The sequence below is a fragment of the Pieris rapae genome, chromosome 9 (assembly GCF_905147795.1).
Source record: "Pieris rapae chromosome 9, ilPieRapa1.1, whole genome shotgun sequence".
NCBI lineage: Eukaryota > Metazoa > Arthropoda > Insecta > Lepidoptera > Pieridae > Pieris > Pieris rapae.
In genome coordinates this window covers 7,013,647-7,033,970 of record NC_059517.1, presented here as the reverse complement: position 1 = coordinate 7,033,970, position 20,324 = coordinate 7,013,647, and the positions used below count along the sequence as shown (strand labels likewise).

General features: G+C 32.2%; 2 protein-coding genes across 7 annotated transcripts in view; one reads left to right on the top strand and one right to left on the bottom strand.

Moving 5' to 3' along the window:
• Nucleotides 1-15,244, bottom strand: part of LOC111003661 (lysosomal-trafficking regulator) — a 49,759-nt gene extending 34,515 nt beyond the window's left edge. For 2 of the 6 annotated variants that reach the window (XM_022274288.2, XM_022274290.2), the window contains exons 1-9: nt 13,962-14,182; nt 13,357-13,451; nt 13,184-13,269; nt 12,920-13,089; nt 12,392-12,528; nt 9,402-9,541; nt 8,815-8,886; nt 6,356-8,736; nt 5,196-5,392 (exon numbers count right to left, since the gene is read on the bottom strand). In XM_022274288.2, coding sequence (XP_022129980.2) covers nt 5,196-5,392; nt 6,356-8,736; nt 8,815-8,886; nt 9,402-9,541; nt 12,392-12,528; nt 12,920-13,089; nt 13,184-13,269; nt 13,357-13,434 — 3,261 coding nt within the window. In that variant the 5' untranslated portion in view covers nt 13,435-13,451; nt 13,962-14,182. Of the gene's footprint in view, nt 1-4,060; nt 4,199-5,195; nt 5,393-6,355; nt 8,737-8,814; nt 8,887-9,401; nt 9,542-12,391; nt 12,529-12,919; nt 13,090-13,183; nt 13,270-13,356; nt 13,452-13,961; nt 14,184-15,120 lie in introns of those variants that run through there. The other 4 variants (XM_045629469.1, XM_045629470.1, XM_022274289.2 and 1 more) reach the window with 3 other exon arrangements.
• Nucleotides 15,245-16,535: 1,291 nt separating this feature from the next.
• On the top strand, nt 16,536-20,324 carry LOC111003686 (sphingosine-1-phosphate phosphatase 2). The gene is made up of 4 exons (XM_022274335.2): nt 16,536-17,225; nt 17,731-17,981; nt 18,479-18,651; nt 18,897-20,324. Exons 1-4 carry the CDS (start codon nt 16,796-16,798, stop codon nt 19,318-19,320), a joined length of 1,278 nt encoding a protein of 425 aa, XP_022130027.2. The 5' UTR covers nt 16,536-16,795; the 3' UTR covers nt 19,321-20,324.

Below are 20,324 nucleotides of genomic sequence, written 5' to 3'. Positions count from 1 at the left end.
TATTGTCTATATAATGTTTCTTTATTCTTTATAAAAAATAATTTATAAACAAAAAAGCTTTGTATATTGACTGAATAGAAAATATTATTTAATATATAATACAATATTATAGACCTTGAAACCGTGATGTTTTAATACATATTAGTTAATTAGAGATATGGAATGCCTAGTAAACTTTCTGTATATTTTCGCGATCTTTCTTATTATAAGTTTCATGATGAAACCGGTTCGTAATTTACTATTTAACGCTACCTTAATTATACAAGGAATGTAATATCTATTTACAAATAATTCGATAAGGACTAGTTTTAATTTTGCCTATTAATATTTATAATGAAATGCAACTTAATCTTATAATGTAATCGATTTAATAACATTTCAGTAATATAAAATAAATGAAGATTTATCATAAAATTACTTTTAAAACTACTATAAAGATTTATTACTTTTAAAACTACGCAATATATACGAGTAATTGACACTGATATCCGAATTAAACGATTTTTCAAATAACAGTATTGTATTTCTCGATGCATAATGACCCAATATTGAAGTGAAACTTCTTTAGGCGCAGGAGCGTAAAATTTTTACGGAACACGTCACGAAGATGTGCAGCGTTTTTGTCGGGGAAAAGAGAGAGAGCTATTGAGACCGATTGAGAGAGAGTGAGAAAGGGAGATCGAGAAAAAATACACGCTATTGGTTGATATATTCGTTTAGTAATTACATATTAGAACTTTTGATGGAAATTCTGTCGCATGTCTTGTGCTGTATTTTATTTATTTATATGATCATTAGCAGGTATAATGTCTAACAGTGTAAATATAGATATATAAATACATGCACTGATCATAAATTTATTAACCTAGTAATAATTAATTTGCAAATTACATATTTTCACTTCTGACATGTTGCATACTTTGTACGCATGCACTTTTTTCATTAAAGCTTTTAAAGACGTGTGTTTTTTTCATTGTACAATTTATTCATAAATGTAAATCACTAGCCGTAGTAAAAAACGAAGAAACAGAAAAGCTATTAAGGTAACGGAGAGACCGGTCTAAGGCTCTAGTCACGCCCTCTAGATCAATTTTGATATTAAAATATCCGAGGTTATGCGGCAGCGAACGAACAAACAAGGACGCATAAATTACTATTGTTATGAAATATTATGAAAAGTTGGCCAAAGCATCATTATGAAAATTGTCTAAGGATTTTATTCAAATCTGTATTTATTTTTTATTTTCATGTACGTGTTGCTGTAGTTCTGACATTTATATTTAGCCAACTTTAGATGATTATCAACCTAATTTTGAATTATACAGTGAAACCGGTTTTTATTTCAATATTTCTGCAATTAAAACCATTATGTAACGTATACATTTTTATATTGTAGGTGTAGAATATAAAATTGTAGTACATTAGTTGGTTAAATAGCGATATACAAAAGTATTCGTAATTTATGACTTTTATATATACATATAGATATCTATTCTTTACACGTCACCCTTAGTATGAGAGTTGTATGCCTTGCACTTACATAAATACGTTAATAAGAAAATATATTTTTTATTATTTAAATATTATTTACTTTTATGGAAAAAATTTAACAAGACCCCTTAGGACGTGGGAACGTTTGGACGTCGGTTTCGTGAAGTAATCGGGACGCCCGGGTTATGGCTTAAGCTCTATACGCAGCCCAAATAAAACTAAAGTTGTTCGCATTCCACCTCGTAAATCAACCCTATCAATGGCAGGTATTGTATAATTTGAATGTTAGCTAGCTCCTCGGAGAACAAAAAACATTAATTTCTGTGTCGCGACTTCTAATATAGAGAGCTAAATGCAGGCCATTACGGAATTACAATTGCAAAATCAATCAAAAAAGCTGTGTGAACCACAAAGTTTTAAGACATACTTGACGAAACTTATGAAAAGCTTATGCAAGTACAGGTCTTTGACATTTCGTTATACAAACAGATTCCGATAATCCTGTTCATTAGAAACGTGTCTAGAGTGAAACTAAGTAAAGCTGAGTATTAGCACTTGATTGGATTTAAAATTAAGGGCAGAGTAACAAGTCGTCTCGTGTATGTAATTGGATTATCTAGTTCGTCTTAACTAATTAATATCGTAGTTTCCACCACGCTTATCGAGACCCTTAAACCTTAATATACCATTGGTTTATCAGGACCGCGGTCTGATTTTCTTTACAGCCAATACACGTATTGTAAAGCGCTGGCATATTCATTTCATAACATCGCCTATAAGACTGTCTGATGTCGATTAGACTATAAGACTGTCTGTCCGATGGAGATTTGCTATTATTCTTATTTCGTTCTCATATGAAACATATTCATTTTGTTCATAAATTTCTTTAAACATTAATTTCGAACTCATTTTAATAAATATACAGCCGTTTAGCTATACTATAAAAATGTATTTAAAATTTTCATACTAAATATTTTGTGTCTGTGTGATTTAGAGGTTCAATCTCAACTAAAATATACAAATGAATCCACTGCTTAATATTATATAAATAAAATAAATGGGTGAATATAAAGTCGTGTGCAAACATTTAGGCTAACTGAAACGGGTCTAATCAAACTTATCGGAAGCTGTCGTTTTTAATCGCCCTTTGATAGCGCGTTTAAGCCTGAACTAAAATCGTTAATAAATAGCGACACATGCGATCCACCTGTAATGGTATGCGACTCGGTGAATCCTAGGAATAAGTGCGTGTGCGCCGAGCAAACACTCGTTCATGTGGAACCATCGCGTTATACGATATACTGGAATCAGTTGTGGAAGGTCGACATTTTATTTTTTACGCACTAAGACAACGTTTAACTTTATAATGAACATTTAATAGTACATAAAGAAAAACACAACATTTTCTATAAACCGGTAAAGTAGGAATCGAATGTTTTGATTCGCTTGAACTTTAAGAATGCCATAAACTACTTAATGTATTACGCGTTTAACTGTTTAAATAATTCCAGTTTCTTAGTTAAAAATATGTTCCGGTAATTAATATTGTCTTTATACGTGAAATTATTGTAAATGTTACTTGTCGTTGTAGTACATATAAGGGAATAATAAATTAATGTTTTCGTTAGTGCGAGTGATCACCTACTACTCGAGGCAGATGCTTCTTATAACTGGCGCCAAGCAACATACATTTATTAAGGAAATATAGAACATCGCATGTATACTGTACCATTTAAGAATATATCATTAATCTGCCATAGATTTACAAAAAAAAGCAATTTACTTAATCATACTTAACAAAAATCAGCTTTTTATTTACTCTAAAATTAATATTGCATTTACGTTGAGTGTGAATTAGGCAGAAATCTTGCTTACACACAATAATTATTCTAAGGAATATCATACGGAATCTTTGCTCATTAATTAGTTTCAAAGGCAATTTATCGCGCAATAATAGGTGTCGAATGCGAGGTTTTACGTAAGCTGCATATTCATCAATTATGCGTGATTAATAATTTTTAACGATAGCCTGTTAGTGAACAATCATAATTAATTAATAGATGCACGAAGTATGGCCTCATTACGGTTTTTAATAGAAATATTTTGACTTGCACCTTGAGATAAACTTAGACTTTATAATTTAATTTATTGACCTCGATACTATGAGACTTGATTGAATATTACAATTAGTATTTTAAAAATACTACTAATATAATCATTGTTAATACTAATTCCATACATGAATTAATTTTTACTCGGATATAATTTGGTTTAACCGTAAGTTCAAAGGACATCAATTTGTCATCTTTTTATTAACGTACTTAATGTAACGTTCACGATGTACAAAAGTACATACATAATTTAATCAGAATTGAATCAGAAAAATAGATAAAACAACTTTTTAAATACATCAAATTACTTAGTTTGGAAAACAAATACGCACAATAATATATTATTTGTTAATTATTTGCAAGCCTGAAATATGTGACAGCGGCCACAGCGTCTCTAAGATAAGGAGAAATTATTAAGGAAAGTTGTTCACGAACTGGGCTTGTCAGTTTTAACCTACCTATCACAACTTTCACCACGGCAATTCGATAATCCTGAAACTGGTATTTATATCCAAAAAAACAAACACAGAACACCAGTTATTAGTAGAGATTGTTAGAACCGATAACATAACACGGTCGCGATGCGCCTACGTACACGGCCGCAAGAGACTGATTGATGTACGTTGGCCGGCAGTGGGCCGCGATCGGAGGGGCACAACCGGTAATTTGCTTAATAAAGACAACACATCATTGATACACAAGCTAATACGTCCGTCGAAGGACGAAAGGATGTTATCAACTGTTTTCACCCATGTTATTGTTTCTATAAGACGCGATTTTGTGCGGACTCTTTATTACCATAATAGTAATATATAAACAAATGGATAAGGTAAATATGCTTTATTAGTTAAGGTTAGACTTTTCCGTGTAGACGATAAATTAGCTATTACAAACAACATATAGAAAACATTTAGTCTAGTTATAGTTTTTTAATGTAGTTTTCATACAGTTATAGTAATTGTTTAATTTACATATAGTTGGTTGGTATTATGTAGAATTAAGTGGGTAAATTATAGATTAATACTCTTTATACTCCATTATAGTATATCCTATTTTATTTATAATACCCAAATTTAATACATTATATTGCAATAAAAACACAGCTATTTATATACTGTTACTAAAATCGCCGTTATCAACTTTCGATATATCCTTTTATGTTCGTTTTAACTTTCAAAAATCGTTCAACAATTAACATACATTTTAATTAAATAAAATACAATAAAGGTTGATCTTACACAGATTAGACCATTGCCAACACTTTGGTGGTCCGAGTAAACAGTAACGAATTGGTACCTTAAAGGGAACAGCCTACCAGGCAGCATATCACGACAGCCGGTGATTGATTTGCAGGTGCCCATGGGCACGTAATCACTTAATTCTAAATGGGACAGCAGCCAGAAACATAATTTAATCGGGTCCAAGCTTCTCCTGTGACCCAACGCCCATGATACTTTTTATATATAGCAGGAAGCAAACGGGCAGCAGGCTCACCTAATGTTCAGTGATACGCCGACCATGAACACTCACATAGAAAAAATCCTCGCAAGTGTGTTACCGGCCTATAAAAATTGTAATACAGGACTACATTACCTTAGTGAAGTTTGTAGGTGATCGAGGGCTGGTATAGATGCGGGGCCGCGGACGGGTAACGGCAACAGCTACGAGCGCGTCGCACAGAGATCGCAGACCACCGGCCGCGTCGCGCCATTCGTCCGTACTCGCGTACTCGCTTAACGCGCTACGAACAACCTCACAGCTTGCTTCTTTCGAACGGCCCGATGTTGCATCTATTAGTAGAAACATGATACGTTTGTATCAAAGAATGACAGTTTTTATCATATACATATTTATTAATATACCTCTTCTTAAATTTAAATTACTTCTTTAATCTGAATGAGCCCATTTGCCCCTGTTCTATACAAATCTTAATAAAGGATATATGCGAAGGCAGTTTGAGATGCTAGTTTTTTATTTATTTAAATATCATCTGTTGCATAAAACTTAACGTAATACACCTTTTCTCTACATTATTACACTTTATTATAAATAGAAAGACAATGTTTCGAACAGTCAAACTTATATTTTTATACGTACTTATGTAGATAGAGTATGTCAGTAAAAACCTACTTTAAACAAAGAACATAACATTAAAGAGTAACTAGGGTAATTATTTCAGTAATTATTTTGTTATTTTCTAGCTCAGCTAAACGCTTAAATAATATAGTAACACACGTAACAACCTTGATTCGAGCAGTGTTCTGAATGAGGTCTCGCTTAGAAAATTATATATAAACTCAGCCGACATGGGCCATTTAACGTAACTTTGATTATCTCATGCACATTAGTCACATTTAATTCGATCAATCAACTTAAATAAAAAACTAAAATTCAAAATTCGAACGTGACGTATAAACCTGTTTTCTATGTAAATAAATGGTTAGTACAAAATAAAATAAATTGAAATGTTAGGAAAATATGATAAAATCAATAAAAATAAAATTATATGCAAATTTATGACAATGCATCACTATGACAAAAGACGCCTACGATCGGTCAGAGAGATTAGATATGTGGATATGCTAAGTTTCATACAATAGCTTTATACAATTATTCATTTTGTTTTTGTGCATTGTAATTTAATCTTTCAAAAGCACTTTCTGTGTTTAAAATGATATAATTTATATTTTCCTGAAATGTGAATACCAATAACGGCTTTCGGATTGATTTAATTTATTATCAGTTATACATACCAGTAAGAGCAAATTGAACCGTGAGCACTGCTTCCAAGATCTTGACGAGTAGGCGAAGGGCAGCTGGGCTGGGGGCGGTAGACAGCGGGGAAGGGCGACAAAGCACATGCAGTACCAGCCGTAGCAGAGCATAGCTCTCGGCCAGTGCATTCTCATGTGCTGTGTACGCACCGAACTCTCGGCTGTGCACGCATAAACCTGCGCACGACCTCCAAAACGTGCATGCTGTCTTTAGAACTTCTAAACACTCCTGTTCTTCAATTTCACCTTCCTTCACCGGGGTTTTTATTGTGATGGGCTCTGAAATGTTTCTCCCTTCACGCGCTCCTAGCCCTAAAGACTTCTTTATCTCACTAATTTCCCGTAACACTTCCGACTTTTCTAAAGGTATCCAAGACTTAAACACTTCGAAGCATTTATCTGTAACCTCAGATAGAGATTTAAACAGCATCTGAACGGATGCCAAAGAACTCATTTCACGAAAGTAAGTTAACTCGGCGTTCTCTTTCATCAACTTGTATATTTCGACTATGATAGCAATCTCCAAAATGGCACAGCACTGGCTGGAAAATTCTGGAAGCGATATCAACTCAAGAACGTAACTTAACCCACCCTTTTGTATAAACTGCTCGGCAAATGAGACAGTATTTAATAGACTAGCAAAAATATTAAGACTTGAAACTGTTAAAAAGTAGGCGGATTCGTCTAATCGGATTGTGTATCTATGCTTAGAGACAATAAATGTGGGATAAATGACACTAAAAAGCAATTCATATTTCATTTCCATTCGGCATTTGGGTGTAACTTTAAGGAGATGAGTGACAGTTGCATGAAGCACACTATTGTGGTTGTCTAGCTGCAGTAGAGAGTTATAATGAATAAGAAAAGACCAGACACTCTTTCTTTCCATTGGGCTTACGCCGTGAGCGCAATATTTACGGCCAAGATCTTTGTTATCATCACATTGTTCGCAAATCGAGCACGGCAGCTGATCTGTAACTTTTGGTACGAGAACACTCGCGCCTAAATCACCATACACCGTGTGTTCAAGTAATCTAAGACACAAAGTAGCGACACTATTATGGGTCAGCATAAGTCTAACAATGCTCTCCATGAGAAAACTCGGCGAAAAACAACAACACACCCCGCACTTAAGCATTACATGGAGGATTTTGTTTCTCAGGACCTTGTGAGCGGAAATTTCCTCGTCTGGCACGAGCGAGGTGAGCGTGGCGTATAGCACAGACACACAGCAGGCAGTGGGTAGGGGTAAGCCAGCGCCTGCCTCGCCAAGAATATCGTGATGGTGATGCATTCCAGCGATCACTCGCTGTCGGCACGGCTTGTGTCGTAACCGTGGACATGCCGCTGAGTGTATCACTTCACTCCGTACTCTCTTCATTCCGCTCACTAACTTGCCTATTGATTCTATTAGTTTCTTAATTAATGTCACAGCCTCGCTACTGTCGCTGCTCGGTATTCGTATCATCAGCTCGATGCACTCTTTGAGCAATCCTCCTTTGAAGCATTCTCCATATAGCCTAAATTGGTCAGTAAATTCCCTGAGCTTCTCCACAGTTCGGCATTGCATGAGCAAACAGTAAAAAAATGCCGTGACGGAATACGCGATTCCAAATACAAATTTTAAAAGGTTACTTGTTTCTATTAAATTTGGATTTTCTACGTTTTTGGCACGATTTTGTCTGTCCGTTTTCGTATTATATTTGGCACAGGATTTGCAGACGACATCTTCTAGAATTCGTAAAAGCATAGGTAATATTCCAACGTTTATTAATTTGGCACAGAGATCGGCATGTATCAGCACCTGGTCTAATGAAACCATCAAAAGTTCGGTTAGTGCCACCTTTATACTCGACAACTCGAGGGGATCGTACGCACTGGATTGCGCGGCTATCGATCCAAATTGAAGAGAGCAAAGGTTCTTCAATGAAAAGTTGATGCATTGCATCGATATTTGCGAGCCTTCAGATCCAGTGAGACTGCTCTCTGCCCTGCATAACTCTTGTAACAAATCTATTATAATCAAGGTAAATTCGAAAGTGCTAATTTCAGAATTAATAATTTCTTTATGTTTGTCTTTCATATAATCATCAGCTTTAGGTTTAGCCTTTCGCGGGGTGAAGTAAGGGTCGGAATAGAGTGTGTCATTTAAGTCGGATGAGCGAGGCGTTGTGGGACAATAGTCAAGGTCATCGTAGGGTGTGCATGCCTTAATACCCAGCGAGCGATTCAGAGCTTGCAGGTCATCGCCTCCATCTCCAGATTCCGATGACGCATCTGACTTCTTTGCTATTTTCTTTTTAGGATTGGATATCGATTTAGAATCAGAATCTAATCTCATCAAGCCGTTGTACCTTGACCTGTGAATAATAAATCGGATTAAGTCATATTGCGCAGCGCGATAAAATGCTAACGCTATTATAAAAAACTTAATTTACCTCGTTGCAATAGAGCCCTTACCCGGCGAGGCTAACGTTTGATTTCCGTTGGCCTTTTGTTTCGACCATATCCTGTATAGAAATAATGTTTTACCTTATTATATTATATACCATTAAAATTTAATGTTTTGAATCAAGATGAGGTATCAAGAGAACATAATATAATAAATGTCTAGCAGGTGAAACGGCTTTTATATATTATTATACAAAAACAAAAATAGTAAAAGATAGGTTTTAAACATATCTATATATATTAGATATATTTAAAATCAAACTAAGGTCGTTCATGTGATTCATATAAATATTTAATAATTAGCATATGCATATGAATCACAGTTTTTATTTAAATTAAAAAAAAAACAAAAAATTCTTACTTTTTTCTTTCTCCCAACCTTATATGGTAGCAAATAAAATAATTCAGATAACTATAAATGTATTAAAAATAATTTTTCTCACCATCTAGAAAATAATCCTTATGAAAATGCTAATTAAAATAAAATGCTAATAATTATATTAACTAATAATATATATATTCAAATTTTACAAAGAAGTCTCAAAGTTAGCATGCCCATATGGAATTGACATACCTATTAGAGAAGAGCTGGTGTATAGGCGCAGTGGGTGGCCTTGTTATGTTCTGCCGAGTTGAGGCAGCACGACCTGCTGCACTTAGCTCCCCAAACAACCAGATCAACACAGAGCTCAATTGACGGCAACATGACAGACCCTAAAAATTGTTACAGCTCTAAACTTTTACACGCAGAAGTTAACTAGGCACCTCGCCAAGTGTCATTATCGCCAAATCAGGTGGCAAGTTGATTTGGGCTTATAGTAAAGTGTTTCCACAAGTCATTCTCGGCCAAGGGCGGATCCGATTTATGTTTGGGTCAAGACATGACTATGATCTGGGGCCTGCACTAGTCCTCACTTTCTAAGAATATGTATATATATAGTTCAAATCGGTCACTTCACTAATACACAATCACACACACATCCACACATACACACACACGTGTTGTATGCTAGAAACAGTCTTATTCATAAAATTGCCGAGGTGCAATTACATCATTAGTCTCCGACATACATTGGAATTAGTATTAGATTACATAAATATCAATTAATATTCCTATACGCCACTGAGCAAACAGTTAAATGTCATAGTGTCATATGTGTGACTTGAGAGAATAGACTATTCCGGTCCAACAACCAGCAGAGAACAATTTACAAATTTAATTTTTACACCGATAATCGAACCCCGATCACTCGGACCCTTTATGAAAGGGATTACACTTTAAGAAAAATAGTACTAAATAATCCTAATCTATGAATATCATAGGGATTATATTTATTTATATACAAACTGCTGTTCACCCGACTTAGCTGGCTTGGAAATATCGTAACAAAAACACTTATCTTTTATCAATTTTCTATGTTTTATGAAGATATACATGTAGAATGAACATATGTTTGTAAACACTCAGGGTGTGCGTCAGCTAAACTACATAGTTATATGTATGTGCGCGTGTTATTTAATAACTGTGTTACTAAGGAGCATTGATTAAAATTAATTAATGCAAAAAAATATGACTAATTTATTTGTAAATAAAATGGTTCATTATTAATAAGCTAAATTTAAGTTGTACTTAATTTAATGTAGTAAGGTACAGCAAAATTCCTGGTAAAAGGTTATTTTTAAATATGTACCGTAGATATGCAAATTCATACTACACAAACAGGTTTGATACTAAATATAGCCTCTGTGTAGCGGACATTAATATATATTTTTTATTTGGACCACAAAATTAGTACAAACAGACAAACAAATTGAGGTATAAACAAACATATAAAAGGCGTTAATATACAAAAAAAAGTGCTTTTTTACTTTGTAATTAATAGTCTTAGTCACAGCGGTTTAGTTATATTAATTCCGGTTCCGGTATGAAATCTGTATTTATCACCTACATGATAGACACTTAGGTGAACAATGTTTTTCATATAGTATAAAGGACTCAATTATCGGCTAAACAAAAAATGTTTCATATTTTTATACGCAGCCCGTGCCTTGAAAAACCAATTGAATGTTTGGCATTAAATATTTTATACATTAGGGGTTTATAGGTTTGAGAATTAGCTGTACATAGGTACAATACGTTCATAACACAGGTTATCGCAGGTCGCGGGTCTCAATGTTTTACAACTTGTATAATGTAGCGAGATAGCACTGCACCCGTTAACTAGATTGTCATTTGAGATTTAGTCCCTTAATATATTTAAATATATGAACGGTGTAAATTCTTTCTGTTCCTTGCCAAATTTCACAAAGCCATACAATAAAGGAGAAAGCGTTATTGTATGTAAAGGGAGGATAAAACTTGCTGAGTTTCTTGCCCGTTCTTCTCAGAACAAGACCTCCTGGTAGTCTTGCGAACGGATGGCGTAGTTTTGCTCTTTCGCGAATTTTGTAAACGTTTTTGACATTCACAAGCATGCCTTAGGTCGCATCTGGACTGAATAAATGAATTTTGATTTTTTTTTTGATTGAAAGAGTTACCGTAGTTACGATGTTTTTTTATATAAATGGTAACCAGGGTAACGTAATCTTAAGTTCATGTTTAATAATAAGTTTAACCCGAAGATCCGGTTGGGATGATCATGACTCACTTATCAGCGTTCTAGTAAGTTTAAGTAAAATAGACGCAAAAGTGTGATTAAAACACATGAAAAATATTATTTTATTATAATATAATTCTTCGGATCAATCTGTTTCATCAATTTACTAAAAAAAAAAAAAACATTTTAGTAAATAGAACTTATGTAATCTCACTAGGTACTCTATGGTATTAATTATTAATTAATTATAAAATGCTTACGCACAAGAAAAGTGGCTGAGATTAGCATTTTTACAAATAAAAAAGATATAACATACATATAATATATGTATATCTAATACTCGAATGAAAATAAGAAATACAAATATATGACCTTGGCTTGGGAGGTTCTTATCCCAAGCAACAATCATTGAAGCAATCTTTACTCGAATTGTTATTTGTTAAAATTCTGATGTACACAAAAATGTTCCAGGAGAACACTGGTAAATTTGAAACACGCTTATTTACAAATATTTTTTTGTTATACATAATTATTTAAAAAATTGATTGATTAAACCATTTTAGTGTAATGATTTAAAGTAGATTTACTATATAATTATTATTATTTTATAAGTCTATTTCAACGCGAAATCTTTTCTTCCTACTTTATGATATTATAAAGAGGAAAATATGTAACGAATAAGCACAAATTACTGGCCGAATTTTAGAAATAATATTCGAAAGAAAGGTGACACTTAAATATTCTATGAATATTTTACACAATCTTACCCACTTACTAAATGCTCTATCAAATGTTTTAATTAGTGTTTTGTTTTTGTAAACTATATTTTATTTTATTTAACAGTATTTATGAATTTTGTAATAGATTTCTTAACTTTTATTGCACTTTTATTAGTTTATATTTACTGTAAACATATATTTTCTGTAACGCTATAAGATAATTAATAAATGACCTATATAATTTGTACCTCGACTCCCAAAGCCTTAAGCACGAGCAGACAGCGCCAAGCAAGCCCCGTGAGCAGATACTGGCGAAGGATCTCCGCAGAACTCAGTGTATTGGTGCGCGTAAATAGACTTGACGATTTCAGTGCCGCCGCCGTTTCTACAAAATTGAAAAAAATATTTTTATATTTTGTTCTAACGTAAATAAATTATTTATTTCCTTTGTCTTTGCGATCTATACAAAGTATGAGTATTGCAGATATTCTCAGGGAATCACAGTGAACAAATTTTGTGGATACAGATTTTTAGGAGATAAAAAACTTGTATGTAATAATTAATCGGAATTTTCACTGTTTCGAAAAATACTCGAGATTCGAGAACAGTTAATTAGTAACTTAATTAGATCATTTAAGATTCAACTAACAATAAAGTATAAGGTTCGAACCTCGTAAGAAAAAATATATTTAGATTTTCATAAAATAAAAGTAAAATTTAATGGAAACGCGTGGCGTAATTAGCCTCGGACAAATATATATATATTTTTTAAATACCTGATGACTCTGTTTGTGTGTCAGGTAATACGGGTGTGACGTCAGAAGCGAGTGTAGCATCTAGCGTGGCGGGTAGCGGTAGCGTGTAATGCGTGTTGATGGATGAGGTGACTCGGTGGATGCCGCAAAGTAACTCGCAACCTACCAGAGACACCACACCACTTACTGGGCTGTAACAGATAATAGAATATGTGCACAATAAATAATAAAAAAAAGGATATCACCTATTAATTGTTTCATTTTTTTTTGCAAAAAAAAACTTACCAAAATTTTATTAATTCCTTTGGATTGCAGCCCTCGTCTAGACGCACAATGAACTCTGCTAAAAATAAGTCTAGCCATGTTGATTTCTGCAAAGATAAAATTACTTCAGACATATTCGAGACATTTTTTTACTGATGCTTATGCATTAGGATAAGTAAATATTATAATTATACCTCATAAGTGCCTGTTTCTGCTTTGAAGAAGTGTTCCCAGTATACTTTGAGCGCGTTAGCTCCCTCCTCAGAGGCCATGCTCCGTAACCGCCAACCTACAAGTTTACAATGCTCATCGTCAACAATAGAGTATTTCTTTAAGCAAGTTCTGTCAGTGGTACCTATCGTTTACAAATATTGGTAAGAAAGCATTGCAAAAAAATTACATATCCATGTATTTACAAAATAAACACGTAAATTAAAGTTAAGTAAGTTACAGTTTCGCAACAAAGGACAAGTAAACACGTTATTTTTACACTATTATTACATTTATTTTGTTTAGCTAATTAAGAAGAGTCTTATAATTTACCTATAGTTTGAAAAGGTATCAAATAATAAAGTGTGAATACAAAATTATATGCACCACAGCCAGCGAAATTTGCTTCACCGGCGTCTATTTAACAATAGACGCCGGTGAAGCAAAGCGGTGCGCAAAGTGAAATCATTAGTGAAAGGTAAACGTAACTGTATATTGAGAATTTTACTTATAAAAGTAAATAAAATGATTTTTAATAAAATAGATTTTAAAATAGAAAATTAATTTTATATAAGCTTTTTATACTTACTTTTACATTGGCATTAAGAAGTCACACTACTAATAAGTATTAAACACTTGATGGTCATAAAATATTACTTTTTCAGAATAATTGTGAATAATAACTATGTCTTAGTAACTTTCAACGTATTTACGAACACACTGTTGTCACATCACTTGTGAACTGACTTAAAGAAACCTTATCTATGTGTTCTTTAAATATTACACAACTTGTCCCGCAACTCCAGTTGTTAATTTAATTTTTTTGCTTTAATCTTGATATGATAACATTTAATAAATCTAAATGAGAAATATAACTACAACTATTTATTGTATAATTATTTAAAATTTTATTACATTCAAATTTGAGGTTTACAATGATAAATTTATACAGCATACAAACCAACAGTATGCTGGGAATATTATAATTAATACACTGAAGTGATATCAGTGAGTGGGCAGCAAGTATGTATTTGTATGTACTGTTACATGTTATCTGCTGACCGCGAGATATCATATCCACTTTCATTGTGAATTGTTATTAATTGATTATTATATTCTTAAAAGCTAGCTTACAGTTATGTTTTATACAAATGTTTTTTTCCATAAAATGTGCATACTATACAATATACTAAATAAAATAAGATTTTCATTTAATTTTCTTTTAATTATTTTTAAATGAGTTTAAAATTCCATATTAAAGTAATCAAATATTTTATAGACATTTTTTTTAAATCATACATTTATTAGTAATCTTATATGACAGAGCAATTTGTTATATGAACTTTTCAAATACAAACTTAAAGCAAGAACTGTCCCTATGTCAACTATTTACACTTTATAGCCATCAATATTTGCCTTACAGAAGTTTTTTGTAACTCAAAATATTATTGTTGTAGTATTATTTTATATAATTAGTGTTATTACAATCCATAATATTGTTGTGCAAGACTGTTTTTAAAAGGATGGGATCAATTCTAAAGGAATTTAACCACCTTCAGAAAAGCTACATAAGAAATATTTTCCCTTAAATGTTTATTACAAAAACGTCTAAATAATGGGTCTTTAAGAAGATGTTAATAAAACCGGAAAGAGAAAACGATAATGTTATTATTTTCTTACGCTAAATAGGGAATTTGAAAGTTTATTCCAAAGAAAACAAATTACAAGTTAAAACAATATGCACTTACATAAAATCTTGAAAACTTACTACACTGAATTATACACTATTTACAATAACTGAATAAATATTAATATTACAAATTCCTTAATTTCTTGAAAGAATAATTGAAAATGTAATTTATGTAAATAAACAACCTTTCGAACTTTGAAATAACAATAACACTTCTTTTTTTTTTAATTTATTTATTAGCCGGATACAAAGTCCATTGGCAACAATAAACAATTTGAATCAGTGTTGCCAGATGGTCTTCGCACTTCAAAATATCAAATACCCCAGGCTTAATTTGATTTCTCCCCAGAAAACCCCCAGGATACCCTCACCAGTTGATAAAGACACTCCCCCTGGCATATAATATTATTAGTAAAAAGAGAATGAACAAAAACCTTAAAAAAAAATATTACACGAATATACAATTTCTGAGGTTTGTCACACGGAACCTATTTTTACAATCTGTCCGACTTCAATTAAGTTTGAAAATCAGGAACGTAATATGCAAAAGCAAAAAAAATTAAATATTTTTCCCCCTATTCAGGGGGCTGCGCTGTTATGAATTCGAGTTTCGCCTTTTCATCTAATCTGTTTTCCTGAGTTTATACGATAACAGTCATACGGTATTACTCGATAGTTTTACTCGAAGTCGAGTAAAAATCACCGTTTAGACCACAAAACACACAGCTCGAAGGCTCGCACCGGCTCGATGAAATTAAATGAAAGTAATTTCCTTCGAACCTACTCGATCAATAGAATAAAATACGCTGACGAGTTTTTACTTTTTTCAACTTGATCTCAACAGAATGGGAAAAAAATTACGTGAAAAACTTTTTATAGCTTTTTCTCCAACTCTCAATGACTCCTTTAAATGATCGTCGCCACCGGAAGAAATGAGAATAATTCGATAATTATATAATTTTCCCTTGGTTCTGTCCTGTACAATATTTTAGTGTTGTAATCAGTTTTTAATCAGTCGTCGTGAAGAAAAAAACAAATTTCCACCGTATCTCCTCGTCTAGGAGCATAATAGTCTTCTAGTATCTCACTATCCTCTCCCTTTTTAAATCTATAAATCTATTTTACCAACGACCTGGTAATAAAAATAAAATAAACGGAAGATAACGATAGGTACAAATACTGTACTTGGCTGTTTTTAACCAACTTAAGAAAAACCGGAGGAGATTTTTAATTTGACGTGTAACTAAAAAGAATGCCATCGAATTTTAGGGTCCTAGGTTTCTTATCTATAGGAACGATAAGCATTTTCCGTTAATAATATTATTCTAAGGGCTTTTTACGTACCTAGTAATACAACTTAACAGCAGTTAAGTGTGGGTGACCCTTCAGTATCATCACAGATAAATTAAACTAGGTACCATCTGTGCCTATATAGTTGTTGTCATACTTTATTGTGTGTTAACACTACTCTTGCTCTTTCTCAATATCTCAATCTGTCAAGTCAGTAAGTCAATTAGTCAAGAAACCAGGCCAAAAACTCCAAAAAATCTAAATCTGTCTGCAATTTATTCCGTTTGAAGACTAGAACTGCAAGTGATTATTCTTAGATTAAAATTTAAACTTTATCTTTTATTTTGAATTCACCATTTCATTTAAACTACCTAGGCCTAATTCAAGAAAAGTGTATGAAGTGATTTGTATTCTGCAGGGGCTTCTAAGCCATATAGAGCTGTATGAATAAAATGAATTTGATAATGTGGGAAAATATAATTGACTACCTTAGGGATCCCCTTCTTGTGGTTAAAGTACAGAATTTTTTCGGCATTGTATATAAAAAAATAAACAACAAAGATGAAACCAGTGTAATACATTCTGATAGACTTGAAAAATATGAAGAATTTGATATTAAACAACATAAAAGAATTCCAAGTGATATATCTGGCAGTTCTCTAACCTCAAGTGACACAGAGACATCAGAGGAGAGTAGCCCTGATGAATTGGACCTTATGATAAGCAATAAGTTTTGGTATTACTTGTTTATAATAGGAACAGCTCTTGGAGACGAGATATTTTATGCAACATTCATACCATTCTGGTTTTGGAATGTAGATGGAGCAGTAGGACGGAGAGTAGTACTTGTTTGGACAGTTGTTATGTACATAGGTTAGTTTTAGTTAATGGTTTGTATGTAAAGTCAATTTCTAAATTTCTATCAATATTGCTATTATATAATATTGATGATAGATTGAAAAGAAAACTATTTTTTTTACTGTTATAAAGTGTTTTTTTTTTGCAATGCAAATATTGAACAAATTGGATTGTATTTATTTTTCATGAATATTTATAAATTTTAAAAGTAAAATTCAAAAGTTTTAGTTCATTGAAAGTAAGGGATTAAGATAATTTAGTTTAATGAAAAACTTTTTTCATTGTCTTATTTCAAATTATGTTTTCTTTTTGGCTTTGTTCTTTTTACAGAGATTTTTCATAAACAAAACATAATAATGTGGTTTCAAATCTTACTTAACACTTCTTTTGTTAAATCATTTTATAGGCATTGAGGTATTCAATTTTAATATTTAGGAAAAAAAGTAAATGTATAATAATGTGTACAGTATTATTTGTTATTTTAAAATGAATAATTATAAATATTATGTTTTAACTCCAGGTCAAGGTTTTAAAGATATAATCCGCTGGCCAAGACCTGGCTACCCAGTCAAGAAGTTACAAGATAAATGGGCAATAGAGTATGGTATGCCATCAACCCATGCAATGGTTGGCGTTTCAATTCCTTTCTCTGTTCTGTTTTATACTATGGATAGATATCAGTATCCAATGCATTGGGGTCTCATTATAGCCATTTCATGGTGCACCTTAATATGTGTTAGTAGAGTTTATTTAGGAATGCATAGTGTTTTGGTAAGTACATTAAGTATTGTCATGCTACTAAATTGTAAATATTTTCATTAAAAAAGTTGTGTTATAAATTTCATAATAATTTTATTTGAAGTTCTACTCTGCTATGGTGCAACAAACTAGAACTTAATTTAGTCATTAATTTCTAGTTTGTTGTTATTTTTTCAACAAAATTGGTAATACTAAACAAGATAATAAAACACTTCTTTGGTTTCTCTTAATCAGTAAAATAGATTTATATATAATAAATCCTTAATATAGGTTTTCTAAGAGTATACAATTGTACAATTACTTTAGTAAAGAATTAGTCTATCTATTCAAGCTGACAACATCTTTGAAACCTTGCCTAAAGGGATCTTATTAATAACATATTTTAGTTATTATATTTTAAGGTTAGTTTAAGTTTTGGATGTGTAAAAGAATTTATCAAATAAATGAGTAATTATTAATTAATTTTTCCTATATCTTTATTTCTCTAATTATTTGGTATAATATTTCAGGACATTGCAGCGGGTCTAGTGCTGGCATCTACTCTGTTGTTGGTGCTTATTCCTCTTGTAGATCATCTGGATGGGTGGTTATTGACCAGCCACTCAGCACCCTTGGTAGTGCTCACTGTTTCTATCCTTGTCATTGTCTACCACCCACAATCCGACAAGTGGACACCTACACGGTAAGTGAATTGGGATATTTACAAATTACCCAAACCTATTAAATTTAAAATAAAATGTTTATAAATGTATCAAGCAAAAAAATGTTTCTATAAAGCATGCTTTAATAAATATCATTTGTGGGCAAATTCCATAGCTTAACCATTTTTATCTATTTAGACATATTTGTTAATGTTATCTTAATTTCATACTTTGAGATAACTAGTCTCTGATAATAAATACTATAAAACATTAATTAATATTTCAGAGGTGACACAACAATGATAGTGAGTGTATGCGCAGGAATCCTAATTGGCTCTTGGATTAACTACCAGTTAGGAAATATGTCTCCACCTCAGGGATCCCTCGCACCACCCTACCGCATCATCTGGCCCTCTGTTGAGATGTTTGGATGTCTCCTTCTCAGAACCACTCTTGGTTTCTGTGGTGTCTTAGCGACCCGGGCAATCGCTAAATCTTTTTCTTACGCAGTCGTATGTGCTCTACTCGGTAGAGACAAGAACGAACTCCGAAACTCTGAAGATAGCTTAGACAATAAACACAAAATCTTTGTTGAATGTTGCTATAAGTACTTCACATATGGTCTTATTGGCCTAAACACAACATATGTGTTTCCAAATGTTTTCGACCTATTGCATATAAATAGACCCACATACTACACTGAAATTTGACAGTAGTACACAACACATTAAGGGAGCAATTATTAAAATATTGTATATAAAGTGTGGCCAGGTACTTTACCTAGTCAACACCATTTAACCTACTCTTGTATATTGAAGACAATAAGTTTTAAAATTCCATCAAGGATTGAAGAAATAAAAAATAATGCACATATGAATAAATATACTGTTATATATATATGTCTAATTCTAGAACAATGTACCTGTTTAAGTTAAGGTGAGATACAATAAAATTATTTTTTAATTTTATTTAATAATAAGTCAAGTATGATATGTGCACAAGCCAAATATTATTGATTAATTTGTGAATAGGTACACAACACACACACAATACACAACTTTTATAAATGTTGCATTCCATTTTATTAACACTGAACATGGGGCTGTTTGGTAGTGGAAATAGCAGCAAATACTACCTAATATACCATTGTTACATACCATTTGGTAACTTTAAATACACAAAAAGTTCAGCTTTTGCAAACTAAAAAGTATTTCTTGTCAAAATAAATAAACAATACTATTACCACAACCACTCTGGTACTCCAATTGTTATACCCATTTCAATGTATTTTTATGCAATTTTGTTATTTGGAAATTACAGAGCCTGTTAAGCTAACAAAACATTTTTAAAATGTTTGTGTTTTATGAATATATTAATAAAAACCGTTACAACTTTTGCATTCTGAGGAGTCTACTCAATTCCGGATACCTTATTCTACTTGATCAGTGGCCTGGCCAGCTATATTTACTTGCTTGGATATATCAAATACCTATCCTAGGAAAGATTTTTGTTAGCAAGATAAAACTAAATGGAAGAATGAGCTTGTATAAGTAGTTTTTTAGTATACGGTTATTCTATTATATAATATACCTTTTATTAATAGTGATATTTTGAAATTATATAAAACAAAGATATTTGGTTATAATAAATCGAACATACTAATATGGTTGTACATCATTAGTTTTAAGTATTTGTTACAATATTAAAGCATATT